The 12,566-nt window shown below is 40.2% G+C and overlaps 1 protein-coding gene across 1 annotated transcript; it reads right to left on the minus strand.

The window, feature by feature from the left end:
• Positions 1–8,808: 8,808 nt before the first annotated feature.
• On the minus strand, positions 8,809–12,552 carry FOXI1 (forkhead box I1). Its single transcript, XM_042826110.1, has 2 exons — positions 11,437–12,552; positions 8,809–10,469 (listed from the first exon to the last, which is right to left on the minus strand). Exons 1-2 carry the CDS (start codon positions 12,008–12,010, stop codon positions 9,916–9,918), a joined length of 1,128 nt encoding a protein of 375 aa, XP_042682044.1. The 5' UTR covers positions 12,011–12,552; the 3' UTR covers positions 8,809–9,915.
• Positions 12,553–12,566: the final 14 nt, after the last annotated feature.

The following is a 12,566-nucleotide window of genomic DNA, read 5'->3' on the forward strand; positions in this document are numbered from 1 at the left end:
GGAGGCTGTAATTTCAAGAGCCACCACAATTTGGTGCGAGTGTACCTGATCACTGGAAATATGCGTGGACTCTTTTTTGCATGAGAGTTAAGGAGGGATTATTGTTTCTTTAGAAAGCTGCACCAAGAAGGTAATGACATGCTGTAGGTTGTAATCACATGGATAAGGGTCTAAGGCAAAGCTGGATGCTGATATTTCTATAAATACCTTTGATTGCAGCAAAGGAAACTGCATTGTGTTACAATTTTTAATTGAACATGTAATAACCCCTAGTAACAGTAACCTAGAACTGTTGGCAGGCTGCATCCTATGTCCTGCTTGTCCTGTCCATGAGCAGTGTTCAGAAGTAAGAATAAAGCTGACAAAGCATGATTTTTTTAAAGCCGCCTGAAGTAATTACATAATTGCTGTAAGAAATTGTTTCCACTGAGGTTGTACCAAGCAAATGGACTTCTGTGGATTCATTTACCTGAACTGAGTTGCTCTGCCAACTTCAAGACCATCTTCTGTTTCAGCCCCCTTCAACACAAGCCAGACCGGTGCCTCTGGAGAGAGAGAAATACAAACAATTTTTTAGTTGTATATTCACATTTATATTCAGGAAAAACAATTTCTGTGAAAAGCTATTCAGTTCTCTTCCAACAGTCTTCCACTTGCTGCACAAAGTACTGCTCCGTGCACTAAATCCTCCCACTGATTATAAGAATTTGCAAAGTACTGAGAGAAGCCAGGGTAAAATACACACCTTGTTTTCTGTTCTGTTTTCTGTTTTCCTTACCAGGAAAATACTGAAGCAGCATGCACAACAGACAGCACACTGTTGCTTACCTCATAGCTCTCATATAAATTCAAGAGTATTTATCACTTGCTTACCTGCTTTACCCCGCTATTCAAAACCAGGCCGTACCCCTCTGCAGAATTCACTGCATACAGCAGTACACAGACCTTTGTATTTTGCACAACTGCCCAATGAAATGCAATATTAAAACTCCCTATAAATGTAAGGTGAAAAATGCCCTTTCCAAGTGTAATCTGCAAGCCCAAACTAATTATCAGATGAATAATCTCAATAACTACACTGTAAAATGTAGTAATGTTGATCACAGATAAAAATAATGACTCCCCCTGCCTCTACCAAACACACGTGCATGTGAGGAGCTCTACAAGTCACGCAGAAACCACTGCAACATTTAATGTTCGGTAACCACAGGAGGTAGCTAATACCTCTGCTGTGATCTTGTGTCTGATCTGTGTGTCCCACATAAAATGGAAATTTGGAAAATTCACAGACATTTTGCTGACTTGCCAGTGCTCTCAATTCACATCCCAGGGTTTATGTCACTCTTGTGACTGTTATGTCTGTTGGTATTTCTCCCCTTCGCTGTTATTTTGGATAACAGGCCATTCCAGCCATCATCTGCCCCAGAGGGCAACAGTGACATAAAGGATTAATCTGACTGCAAGTGATAGCTTCTGATTCATTCATATTCTAGGGAATTTTCATGCTTTTCATGATCACACACACATATATATATATATATATTTTTTTTTTTTTAAGTAGATCCAGGCTATGCTATCCACAGCCTGCTTGACTCCTTCATTTTCATATTATCAGTTATCATCAACAGGTTTTTCTAGAGCTATGACCTTATTTTTTCCCCTGCTGCTCAAGGTTAGGAATGTTAAATACACTTTGTTGGAGGAAAGACGTCCTGATTGAGAATATTCTGTAGGCTTTCAAACTTAAGAGACGCCTCACAACTTGCCAGGGAATAAAAGAACATGCCTCTTTGCATGTTTATTTGCATAAATGAAATCCCCAAACATATAATTTTTCAATCATTGCTTTAAATAGCAAGCATTCTGTACAAAAAATAGAAATGTCGTAGTGCAAGCAGCCTGCAGGTGCCCTGCACTGTCGCTGACCCTTGCTCATATGGAGAAGGTTTCAGGTTGTCATGCTGTTTGGCTCCATCTATTTCATATCAAAAATACCGAAGGATACACATGGTACAGCAGGAAAACAATGACTTGTCTCCATGCTTGCTTATCTTATCATGTATTTACTTACAGTGAACAGAGACAGTATTACGTAAATCCAGATTTGGGGAGTATCTCTCTCCATAATTATCCACAGTTATCTCATCTTTGTTACTTCCAAGTAGAACAAGAGATGGTTTTGTGGTTCTGGAAAAAAGGTCAAGCTTGGTGAACTTTGCATTTTCCATGGAAGCATGTGGGATCAATAAAACTTAATGCAACAGTCAAATAATTGAAAAAACCACCTGTTTAGTAATGAGGTCATATATGAGATAACATTATCAGTACTATCCACAGTACTGTACATATAATACAGCATATTATACTATCATATATAGTCTTATTACAGACATCCTTCGTAGTTCTAGTTCTGTGTGTTGTCCTCCAGAGAGCTCTGATAGCAGACAGCTTGCAGTGCAGCACAAAGTACTTTCTCACAGAAACATTCATGCAGGTGTGCTGCTTTAGAGCTATTCGAGATCCGAGGATTTGAGTTGTGGCAGGCCTAAAGCAGGGAAAGCTCTTAGAATACTTGCATTTTCAGCTGAAGCCACCCTGTCCCCAGCAAAGCAATAGGCGGGGAGCAGGAGTAAACATCAGACCCCACATCCTTTCTCCTCCCCTTCCTTGCAAGAATCATGCTAGACTGTTTTTTTGTTTTTTTGTTTTTTTTTTTTAATTGAAAGTAAAGCCAATAACTTGAGATCTGCCTGCTTGCAGTGATACAGTAAAATGCACATATACCTTGTGCACAAATAATGGTTTGAGCCTAGTTGGATGATGGCACTATTAACATTAAATAACCAGGTTCCCAGCTGTCAGGGAAGAAAGATAGCAGTTCATTTTCTTTGAACTTATTGCATTCTTAGCATTCTTTCCATAAATCATTTAATAGCTGCCCTATTCATAGGAAAATGTGTAGCTGAAGCTAAATGTTTTCTTTCCTTTCTTCACTTTTTCATTGGAGGGAAACATAGTAAATTAATCTGATTTGCATGCAAGTTTGCATACACAAAGCTCTTGGCACGAAATTGCAAACAATAGGCTGTTTGTGTCAGAACACATTATTCAAGCAGCATAAAAAATAGCTACTGAGATATAAGGCCCATCAGTATTACCCCCCTGCTCTGTAGTACCGGTACTGTGCCACAACAAATCCACACCTCCAAAGGCAAAGAAATAAACTCAGTAGCTTTGTATCTCTGCTTGTGCTGGACTCTAAGCAACATCCACAGTTTTGTGGAGCATCCTAACAAGAGGACAGTTCTCATTCCTAGATGAAACTGCATGCAGAACAAATAAAAAGCCCTGATACACAAATATTGTTCCTCCTCTTGTTCCTCCTTCCAGCATGCTGCCTGGAAACATACATCAGTTCACTTATGGACATAATTAGCTGCTATCCATGTAACACTGCCATGAAACTTCTAGCATTACAGCATGGAGCAGATGCTCCTGCATCTGGTGGCATGCAGGAGTAAAAGTGTCTTATTAATCCAGCTGGACATCCTTAGATCATAAATTACCTAGGCACAGTATTAAATGTGGGGATACACTCTCCTTACATGGCATGTAGTTACAGCACAGCTTCTGAGTGCTCTTCATGGAATCTATCAGCACACCCAAGGCTAGCTCTGCTTACCTCTTGGAAAACACATGCAGAGTTTGATGATAACACTGTCTTTGTGCCTGCTCACCTTACTCATCTTCTGGAATCTGTCAGAGGAACAGAAGCAAGAACAACAAATTCTGTGAAGAACTGATAACTAGGAGGCAAGAGGAGCAATTTTTGGCTGGAGAAGATTAAATGGAAGCAGTAGTAACAGTTTAAGGCAGTCAACTAAACTGCACGCCTAACAGTTGAAGGATATTGCTGAAAAGCTTTGTCACATGTTGTGTATTCCACAGGGAAGGCACATTAAAAATAAACAAACAAGTGATAGCAAATAACATTAAGAGCAGAAAGCGTCTGTCATCCTAGGGTTACGCTGCTCCCTTCCAGTTGTCTTGGAGACAAGAGCGTGAGAGAGGTTCTGACACCCTCACACTGGCGTACTCTGCAGGGTGAGATGCATCAGGCAGTACTGGTTTAAACTGATAAGGAGCTGAGTTCTCCTGTTTCAATTTAAACAGAGATGAATTGACATCCTTGGTACTTTGTGAGACTGCTCCATGAGGGATTATTTCAGGAATTTTTTACGAAGAAACAATAAGCAGCTTTTTGCCAACTAACTTATATAGGAAACAAGTAGCATGCAGGCTAGAAATGAAGATCAACTACTTAAAGAGTTTGCATGACTGTTTGTCTTGCTTCTTAAGTAGCAACAGAGAACCACTGATGGAAGATATGCTGGAAGTACCTACAGAACTGGTTGCATAGTCTACAGCAATGAAATTTGGAGGGGAATATTTTTGGATTTAAAAAGAGTAAAGACAAGGTGAGGAGTAAAGGAAAATTCGTATTGCAATTTAGCAAACACAAAATACAAAAAAATTGTTTCTGGAGGGGTAGTCTGAAAATTAATTTGCACAACTTATCAGAAGACTGTATATTGTGCAAGTCCACTCAAGAAGGATTCTTTGTGTAGATGAAAGTCCTTAAACTAGGTTTACACCATAAAGAAGAAAAACTGAAGTGTCTGTCTGTCCAGGTACTCAGAGCCATGGAGGTTTCTAGCACATGACAAGTACCAGCTGTGATAGAGTTAACAGCAGTGCCTCCATGGCTACAGCAGCACAGATTCTTGTAGTTGTCAACACTTACAGCTCAGAAAGATGAAGGTTACTAGTGACCAACTGCACGTTCTTATTCAGACTTCATACATCTTAAAGTATGAAGACTTTGGCGAAAGAGCAACATAGCTCTGAGCAGCTCTCCTCAAGTTCAATTGGAAGGAGTTGCAAGAATTGCTGTGAAGTGCTGTTAGCTGGCAGTGTCATGAATTGGCAGTGCTACTGGGAAGAAGTTTGTTATTTTACTCACCTGCGAACATTTTCACATAATGCAACAAAGAAACTATTGACTAAACTGCTAAACAGTGAAGAATTTCATAATGTATCCCATCATGAGAAAAAAGGTAGTGCATTGTAATTCAGAATACACTTGGCAAAGTGCCTGTTGCTGTTTGTCAGAGAAATAAATTCTGGCAGCACTTTAATTTTATTTTCATCTAGAGATACCTGTGCTACACATCTTGGTGTCATCTTGGAACAAGGAGTAGCATTTAATCTCTTACTGGTTATCAATATTGGGATGCCAGGCAGTTCAGAGTTCTACAGTTAAATACAAACTTTAAAGCTCACTGAGGTAAAGGTTTTCTCAAGTTGGTCTCTCTTTGCTTCTTTTCCACTTAATAAGAACACTGCAGTATGTTTGGTAAGACAATGAATGAAACCTAAGGTATTTATAATTCTTTTTTTTATATATATTTTGCACAGCATTGTGCAGTCTCTTTTTCTAATACCTGTTACTAGATAAGCAAAGCACTAAGAAGCTGTACTATAATTGGAAAACTAGGTAAACAGTCACCAGACATATTTGTCTTCCTATTTGTTTACCAAGCACTGAAAGAGTGTTCCTGAGTCTGTATCATTTCAGATTTCTGATGTGTGCTTTAGAAGTCTCCCATTGTTTACAGAAAGCAATAGCTATAGCAATTTTTTCCCCTTTCATAGAATGGTTTCACAGGGCAGTGTGAACTAGCTTTCACTTGATGAAGGAAAGTTCTGTCCACCAGCCTTTCAGTCAAGCACAAATATGATGCACCTGTCCATTAATTTCTTTCTTCATAATCCCCCCAGACCAGATGCAGCATGGGCTATTTAGGTTAGTGTTAGCAGTTATCAGTAGCAAGTTTCTTGAGCCTGGTTCATTTTGACTGACTCAAAGGAAGGAGAGAGTACTTAAGCATTTGTGTAGACACAGTTATCAAGATCTAAAGTGCATTAACCACCTACATGAAGGGGTGATCAGAGGCAGAAAAATCACGTGCAACCAGAAGAGTGTGTGCTTCAAAGTGAATGTTAAATTTTGTGTTCATAACATATGCAAACCAGTACCATTAATAAAGTAGATGCCAGTACAGAATGATCTTCAACTACTTTGCCTAATCCAGCTGAAAGCTGCATAACAAACTCAGCCTTTAAAACAATTATGAAGCACAGAGTAAATTGCCACCAAGATTAATTACATTTCCTGCATGCTGATGGTAACATGAGATTTGGCTGATCTCATTGTTAACAGCTCTCCATTCCTCATCGTTATGGCAAACTATCACCAGTGTTGCTCCTTCCTTCAGAAGCCTCTTCTCCTGCGCTGTCTACAATTATCTGATTATCTGATCAATGACCTGGTTTGGATTTGGCAGATGAGCGAGTCTCTGATTTGGCTTCATTTCATTTAGATCTACTAGACTGCCTTTTTTTTTTTTTTTTAATGTTTACCAGGATTGTTGATTATAAAACATTTTTTCTGCTGCATACATCAAGTTGTAGGTGGGGCTCCACCTGGACTGCTGGGGAATGGCACTGCTGGACTCTAGGGTTTGCAGTTGATCCCATGACAAGGTGAACAACACTTTCTATGGGAAACCTCATTGCCCAGATTTCTGCTGTGAAGCCCCAAATCTTTAATATGATTTGCAGCTCAAGTCTATAATGAAAACGTGGAAATGAGAACTAATATTAGAGCAAACTAGAGCTGAAGTGTTGCAGATTGCAGATTCTCCTGCTGCAAATACAGAACACAGAACCATGAAACTGCAATAAGAATCCAGGGAAAGTGTTTCTACCAAGGTGAATGAAGATGAAACTGCACAAGTGGTTCAGCAGCTAATCTTTGGTATAGCTCAACTATACCTCAACTAGGAGCCTATTTCACATTACTCAAAGCACACTGTCTGCCACAGAAGGCTTCTGTCTTTGCAGAAGTTTTGTGATGACAGAAGGAGGGGAAGTAGGAACCTGTTCTGACCACTTCACGTCTGGCTGTGGTTTTGGTGGGACAGGAGCAACCTTTAACAGCTAACATTTATACCAGGAACAAGTGATTGAAGAATCAAGGAACACAGTGCCCACATTGGAATGTGAAGATAGCTGCATTTCAAAACAAAACACAATAAGGAAATAACAATCAATCAATCAGGAATCATCACAGACCAAACTAATGAGAGTCACTGAAGCCCAGATTATATTTTCAAGCAGCACCAATCAGTAAATGTTTGTATGATAGCATATAACAATACATGTTGGTAATATAGTGTAGTTAAAAACAACAACAAAGATAAAAACACTAAAGAAAAACAACAGTAGAGATGCTTTTCATTCCAAACATGTAATTACCACACTGGCAAAATACATGATAGGAGCATTACCTTAAGAAGACCAGTGCTGCTGCTCATACAAGCACAGCAGTTTCCTTGCAGGTGCTAGACTGATGTGCAGTAGCTCCAGGAACCTATCAGTGTGACTGGTTATCAAAATCAATTCCCTCTGGAAAAAAAAAAAAAAAAAAAAAAGCAAAAATAAAGAATGTTTATAGCTTTTGTTACAAAGATTTCTGCTTTTAGGAATAATAGTTCATGTGTGCCATGCAGATGTTTTTCCATTCCTTCCTTGAATAGCAGGTTCATCACCAGAGTTGGTGCCTATCAACCTAGCTGGAGGGTCATTGGAGAGCTAACTGAGCCCTGCACGTAGGGCACCCAGTAGGAAAAATACCTCTGCCTATGAAGAACCAGTATGTTAGAAGTACTTCCTCACTACTTAGAGGCCAAAAGGGGTATTTGCTTAACGGCGTCTGGGAAGCAATGAGGCCCAAAGTCTTGTCCTGTTGGAAGCACACATTAAATGCAACAGAAAGTGACAAAGGAGCTGCTTCCTACTGTCTGCTATTGTTCAGCAATATCATTCTGCTTGGCACAGTTCGCATTTTCTTTTTCCCACACTCCTGCTCCGTAAGTCTACAACAGAACATTTTACATGTAAGGAGCAAAGAAATCAACTTCCTGTTCTCTGAACTGTGTACTCCACAGGAGTTGCAGTTTGGGGCAGTCTGTTGCATTTTTACTGGATCCCACACGTAACAGTGCTGACTCAATGCATTTCTCAGTTGTCACATGAGCAAGCCTCTGCAACAACTGCTGCTGGCTGCTGACTTGCAGGGCACTGTAGGGCTCATCTGGGCTGGTACTCGTGGAACGGCTGTAAAATCCAGAGGGTGGAGGCTACAGCTCAGGCCTCAGTACAGCCTGACTTCAGAAGAACTTACAGTCATGGCAGAAGGGCACTGCCAGAAGGTTATTTTATGTTGTTATTTGAGCTGTTAGCCACGGACGGAAGTTTCAGCTTCCAAATGAGAACTCATAATATTGAGTGAGCTCAGTGAACAGTCATAAGGACAAAATGATAAATGAGAATGTAGAAATGATTGCAGTCACTCTTTGGCTAATTAGCATGTGAAAATACAGTCTGGTTTCTGAAATGATTGGCACCACTTAGCTCCAAGAGGGCAACTGGAAGGATTATTTTTCTTTAGTGAAAGTATTTTGCATAGTAGCAGCCAACTGTATTCCCCAGGCATGCAAATTTTGGTTCACTAGACATATACTGTCTCACTTTCTGACCTTACCTGAATATTTCACTGGGTTTTCCACAAGCTAACAGCACAAGTCAAACTATTAAGGAGGCTTTTAAAGATGTAAGAAATATAGTACACACACATTCTTATATACAAATTCTTTATTAAAAATGCTTCTGGGATGGCCTGTAACAAAACTGTATCCATCCAGAGTTAAAAAAAAAAAAAGAAATCAAGACAAAGCAGTAGCTATTACAGTGCATTAATATGTTTTCCATCATTCTGGAAGTCTGATCAGTGCACAGCAGTGTAAAAGTAAATACCAGTAAAACGTGGTGCTTGCATATGTTGCAGGCTCTACAGTCTGAGGTATTATTTTACATAAGTATGAAACTTGATTCAATTATTGGTTTGAAAAAACTTCATTTATTTTAATTTTTGTTTGTGGTTACAGTAGAATATAAAAAAATAAGAATTATTCCTAGTATTTACACAATGACAAAACAATTGCATGGACTTTGTTACAAAAAGAAAGGAAATACGTAGTACAGAGACGTTTTCCACAAAATTTGACCCTGTACTCAGAATTTGAAACACAAAGATCCGATTGCACCAGCAGAAGGCAACTCCATGTTTTGTTATGCTTTGTTTCAGTTTCAAAATGAATGTTGTGTCCTTGATTATGCTAGCCTGCTTCACAACCACATTCCCCTTAGGGGTGAAACAGCATCAGAGTTGAGGCAACGTATGCTCTAGTGTTAGAGAAATTTAAAGAGGGCATTCACTCATCCCTGCTAGTTATTACTCACTATGTAGTTGTTTTTGCTGTAGATCCTTCAGTGTCTCGGAATAGCTTTGTCCAAATAAGAACATACCAAGAATCTCTAGTACAGACAGCCTGTATAAGCAAGAGAGGTAATTTACAGATGTAGCCAAATACATATTAGTGCTTTAAAAGCATCATGGCAAAGTTAGTACCTTGCCAGAAGGTTACATTCCTAAGGTGAACAGTAATTCCTCTCAAGGATCTCCATAGGGGCCATGGTTGGCAGCAGTACAGACACAACCTCCAGCAGACCTCTTCACTATTCTTGCTGTTAAAATCCCTCCATGTTTATATGGAGCTGCCAAATGTGGAGTGCTTGTGACTTGAGTAAGGGTAACAGCTAAAACGTTTGGGGCTGTCAGAAGGTAGGACACAATGCAGGTCCTAGAGATAACAGACTAAGAGTAATCATCCACCCACCGGTCACTCCCTCTCATAAATAGCTATATTTTGATGTCTTAAGATCTCTTATTTAAACCTCCGTCCCCTCCCTGGAAAACAGAGTGTTATTTGTGCTGATACTGCTGTAAAAATGGCTGTTAAACTGGTTGAGCACTGAGTTGCTATAGCCGAGGTGACTGGGAGGCATAGAATTGGACCACTCTCCCACACCATGACTGGGGACATTAGAGAGTGGAGAGTAGGAATTTAAGCCTACCATATTCTGTCCCATTTTGTCAGTGGGTTCAGCATTGAGTCCCAATGGCACTGAGCGGCCCACTGAATTAGAGCCGTTAACGTATGCAGTCATACTGGAAATGAAATTACTAAGGCACGGACTGCTGGAAGATGGAGGCGGAGATCCTTTATCGGGTGGATTGTCAGTCCCAGATGATGAGTTTTCCAAAAGATCCTGATGCTCTACAGCTTTGGGGCTGCCAGTCAAGGCACTGTCCTCGGATTTCTCAGATGTAAGATGGGCAGAACTAGCCCCAATATCTGATTTCCTTTTCCTCTTCCTGCGAAAGTTGCCATTGTCAAACATCTTCTCACAGTTTGGGTCCAGAGTCCAGTAATTCCCTTTTCCTGTCAAGGATGGACAAACACATTTTCACTTTTAATATATGCCTGCAGTCAGCAAAGAACAGTTTTCTTTGATTTTTCAATTTTATTTTCATAGAAACAGAAAATTTGCATGAGCAAAAAATACACGTTTTGTAACCACACAAAAGCACAAGTCTTCTTTTTTTGAAAAAATAATTTTTCCCATAAGTTTTTCCACATAAGTTTTCCCCCATGTCCTGCAGCCTTGACTCTACGCACAGCTAGAGCTACAACTGGAGCCTCTAGAAAGACTTGTTAGTTTTGCTTTTTGTTTTCCTTGGTGGGGAAATGAGGTTTTCACTAGATAACTGGTCCTCCAAATTTACAGCAATAAGTAATCAAATCCAACAATGGGCTGCTCCTGCAGATTCAGTGGAGTAGGACAGTTTACCAATGAGACAGAACCACATTTTTGGCTCTTTCTGGAAACACAATTGAGTGCCTTTAATGTCCCAAAAGGTTCTCAATGGCCACTGACAGGAAAAAAAAAAAAAGGAAGAAGAATCTGATGACATTTCACCAGTGGGTTGGAAACAGCCAAAGTGAGATTCCAAGCAAAACACTACTTGAAATAAAACAAAAGCAGCCTGCTCTCCTTGTGATAATTACTGTTGACTCCCTAAAGCTACTGGACTTCTGTGACTAGTCTGAATTTTCTTTATCCTCTTTCTATGAGTCCTCAGTTAAGTTTGATATAATTCATACACGTTACACCAAATGATTTCTGAATATGACTTCCTCAGGCTGCTCCTGTGCTTGGTTCTGAGGAAGATTTAGAGTGTTAAAGAATCTCTTTCTTTACAGAGATTTGATAAAGAATATTGAATCGGAACTCAGCTATGCATGCTTGCCTTCTAGTGCAGCCCTGTGAAAAAAGAGAAGCTACTATGTGTATTAGATTAATCACGTTTAAATAGAGAGGAGAAAGGTGGGGGGAAGGTATATATACCTGGATCATCTTCATCTCTAGGCACCTTCTTGAAGCAATCGTTGAGAGACAAGTTGTGCCGAATTGAGTTCTGCCAGCCAGCTTTGCTTTTGTTGTAAAATGGGAAGTTGTCAGCCACGTACTGGTAGATCTGACTGAGAGTCAACCTCTTTTCTGGTGCTCCATGGATAGCCATGGCAATAAGTGCAGAGTAGGAGTAAGGTGGTCTAACCAACTTCATAAGCTCTTCTTGGGATGGAAGAGGAAGCCAGCCAAGATCAGTTCCTCCCAAGCCGTGCATGTTAGGCAGGAGCTGCCTTTGCATCCCATAAGACTGAGGAATGAAGGGACTGGCATTGGATCCCGGGAGATACGGTGGTGGAGTAATGGAAGGTCCGTTTAGCCAGAGGTAAGGATTGGGTGTGCTGTTGTAGTCCGTTGCCTCAAAGGTGCTCGGTCGCTGCGGACTGGGAATATTCTGTGGATGGAAGAAGTTCTCATAGTAGATATTCATTTCTGGAGGCTCTTGACCAATATTTGGAAATTGTGGGCTGCAGCGTGGTGGAGAGTGCGTTTGTGGATCAAAGGAGCTCATGCTCTAACACAGGCAGCTGATAAGTTATGACACACCTGTGCTAGTGCTCCTTTCCTGAGACAGGTGCATCACCTGTGCCCTTCCCTACTTACTTATGCACCTGTAAGTGTTTTGGCTTGGACTGCAGGCTCCGCCCCATGGCCCTGAGTGGCTGCAGATTAGGATGATATCCCTTTTGGAATGCTGGCAGTCCCAGCCAGTCATTGATGTTACATCAACCAAACGTGAAATTTACAACTGTTTATCTTCTAAAATGAACAAAGGAATTTTCCACTAATGTGATGCACATAAAGAAAGCCTAAGGTACCTTGAAGTTACAACCCCTAATCAGACATCCACCTCTTTTTACCTTTTACACCAAAGATTTAGCATGTAGTTTTTGTTTCTTTTTAAATAAAAGCAGTTTTGTTCTCTTGCTGGTAACACTTCATAGAGCAAAACCTATTGTCATTTGTCAGTGAAACAGCAGGCATACTTTAAAAGAAAAGAAAAGAAAAAAGAAAGGAAAGGGGAAAGAAAAGGGAAAGAAAAGGGAAAGAAAAGGGAAAGAAAAGGG

Source organism: Centrocercus urophasianus, unplaced genomic scaffold (genome assembly GCF_019232065.1).
Source record: "Centrocercus urophasianus isolate 14NV4802_14NV808 unplaced genomic scaffold, USGS_Curo_1.0 seq_26, whole genome shotgun sequence".
Classification (NCBI taxonomy): Eukaryota; Metazoa; Chordata; class Aves; order Galliformes; family Phasianidae; genus Centrocercus; species Centrocercus urophasianus.

Coding starts and splice junctions, on each gene's coding strand:
- FOXI1 (XM_042826110.1), bottom strand. CDS start 12,010: ATGAGCTCCTTTGATCCACAAACGCACTCTCCACCACGCTGCAGCCCA. Junction 10,470..11,436: donor TAGAGATGAAGATGATCCAG/GTATATATACCT, acceptor CATCCTTGACAG/GAAAAGGGAATTACTGGACT.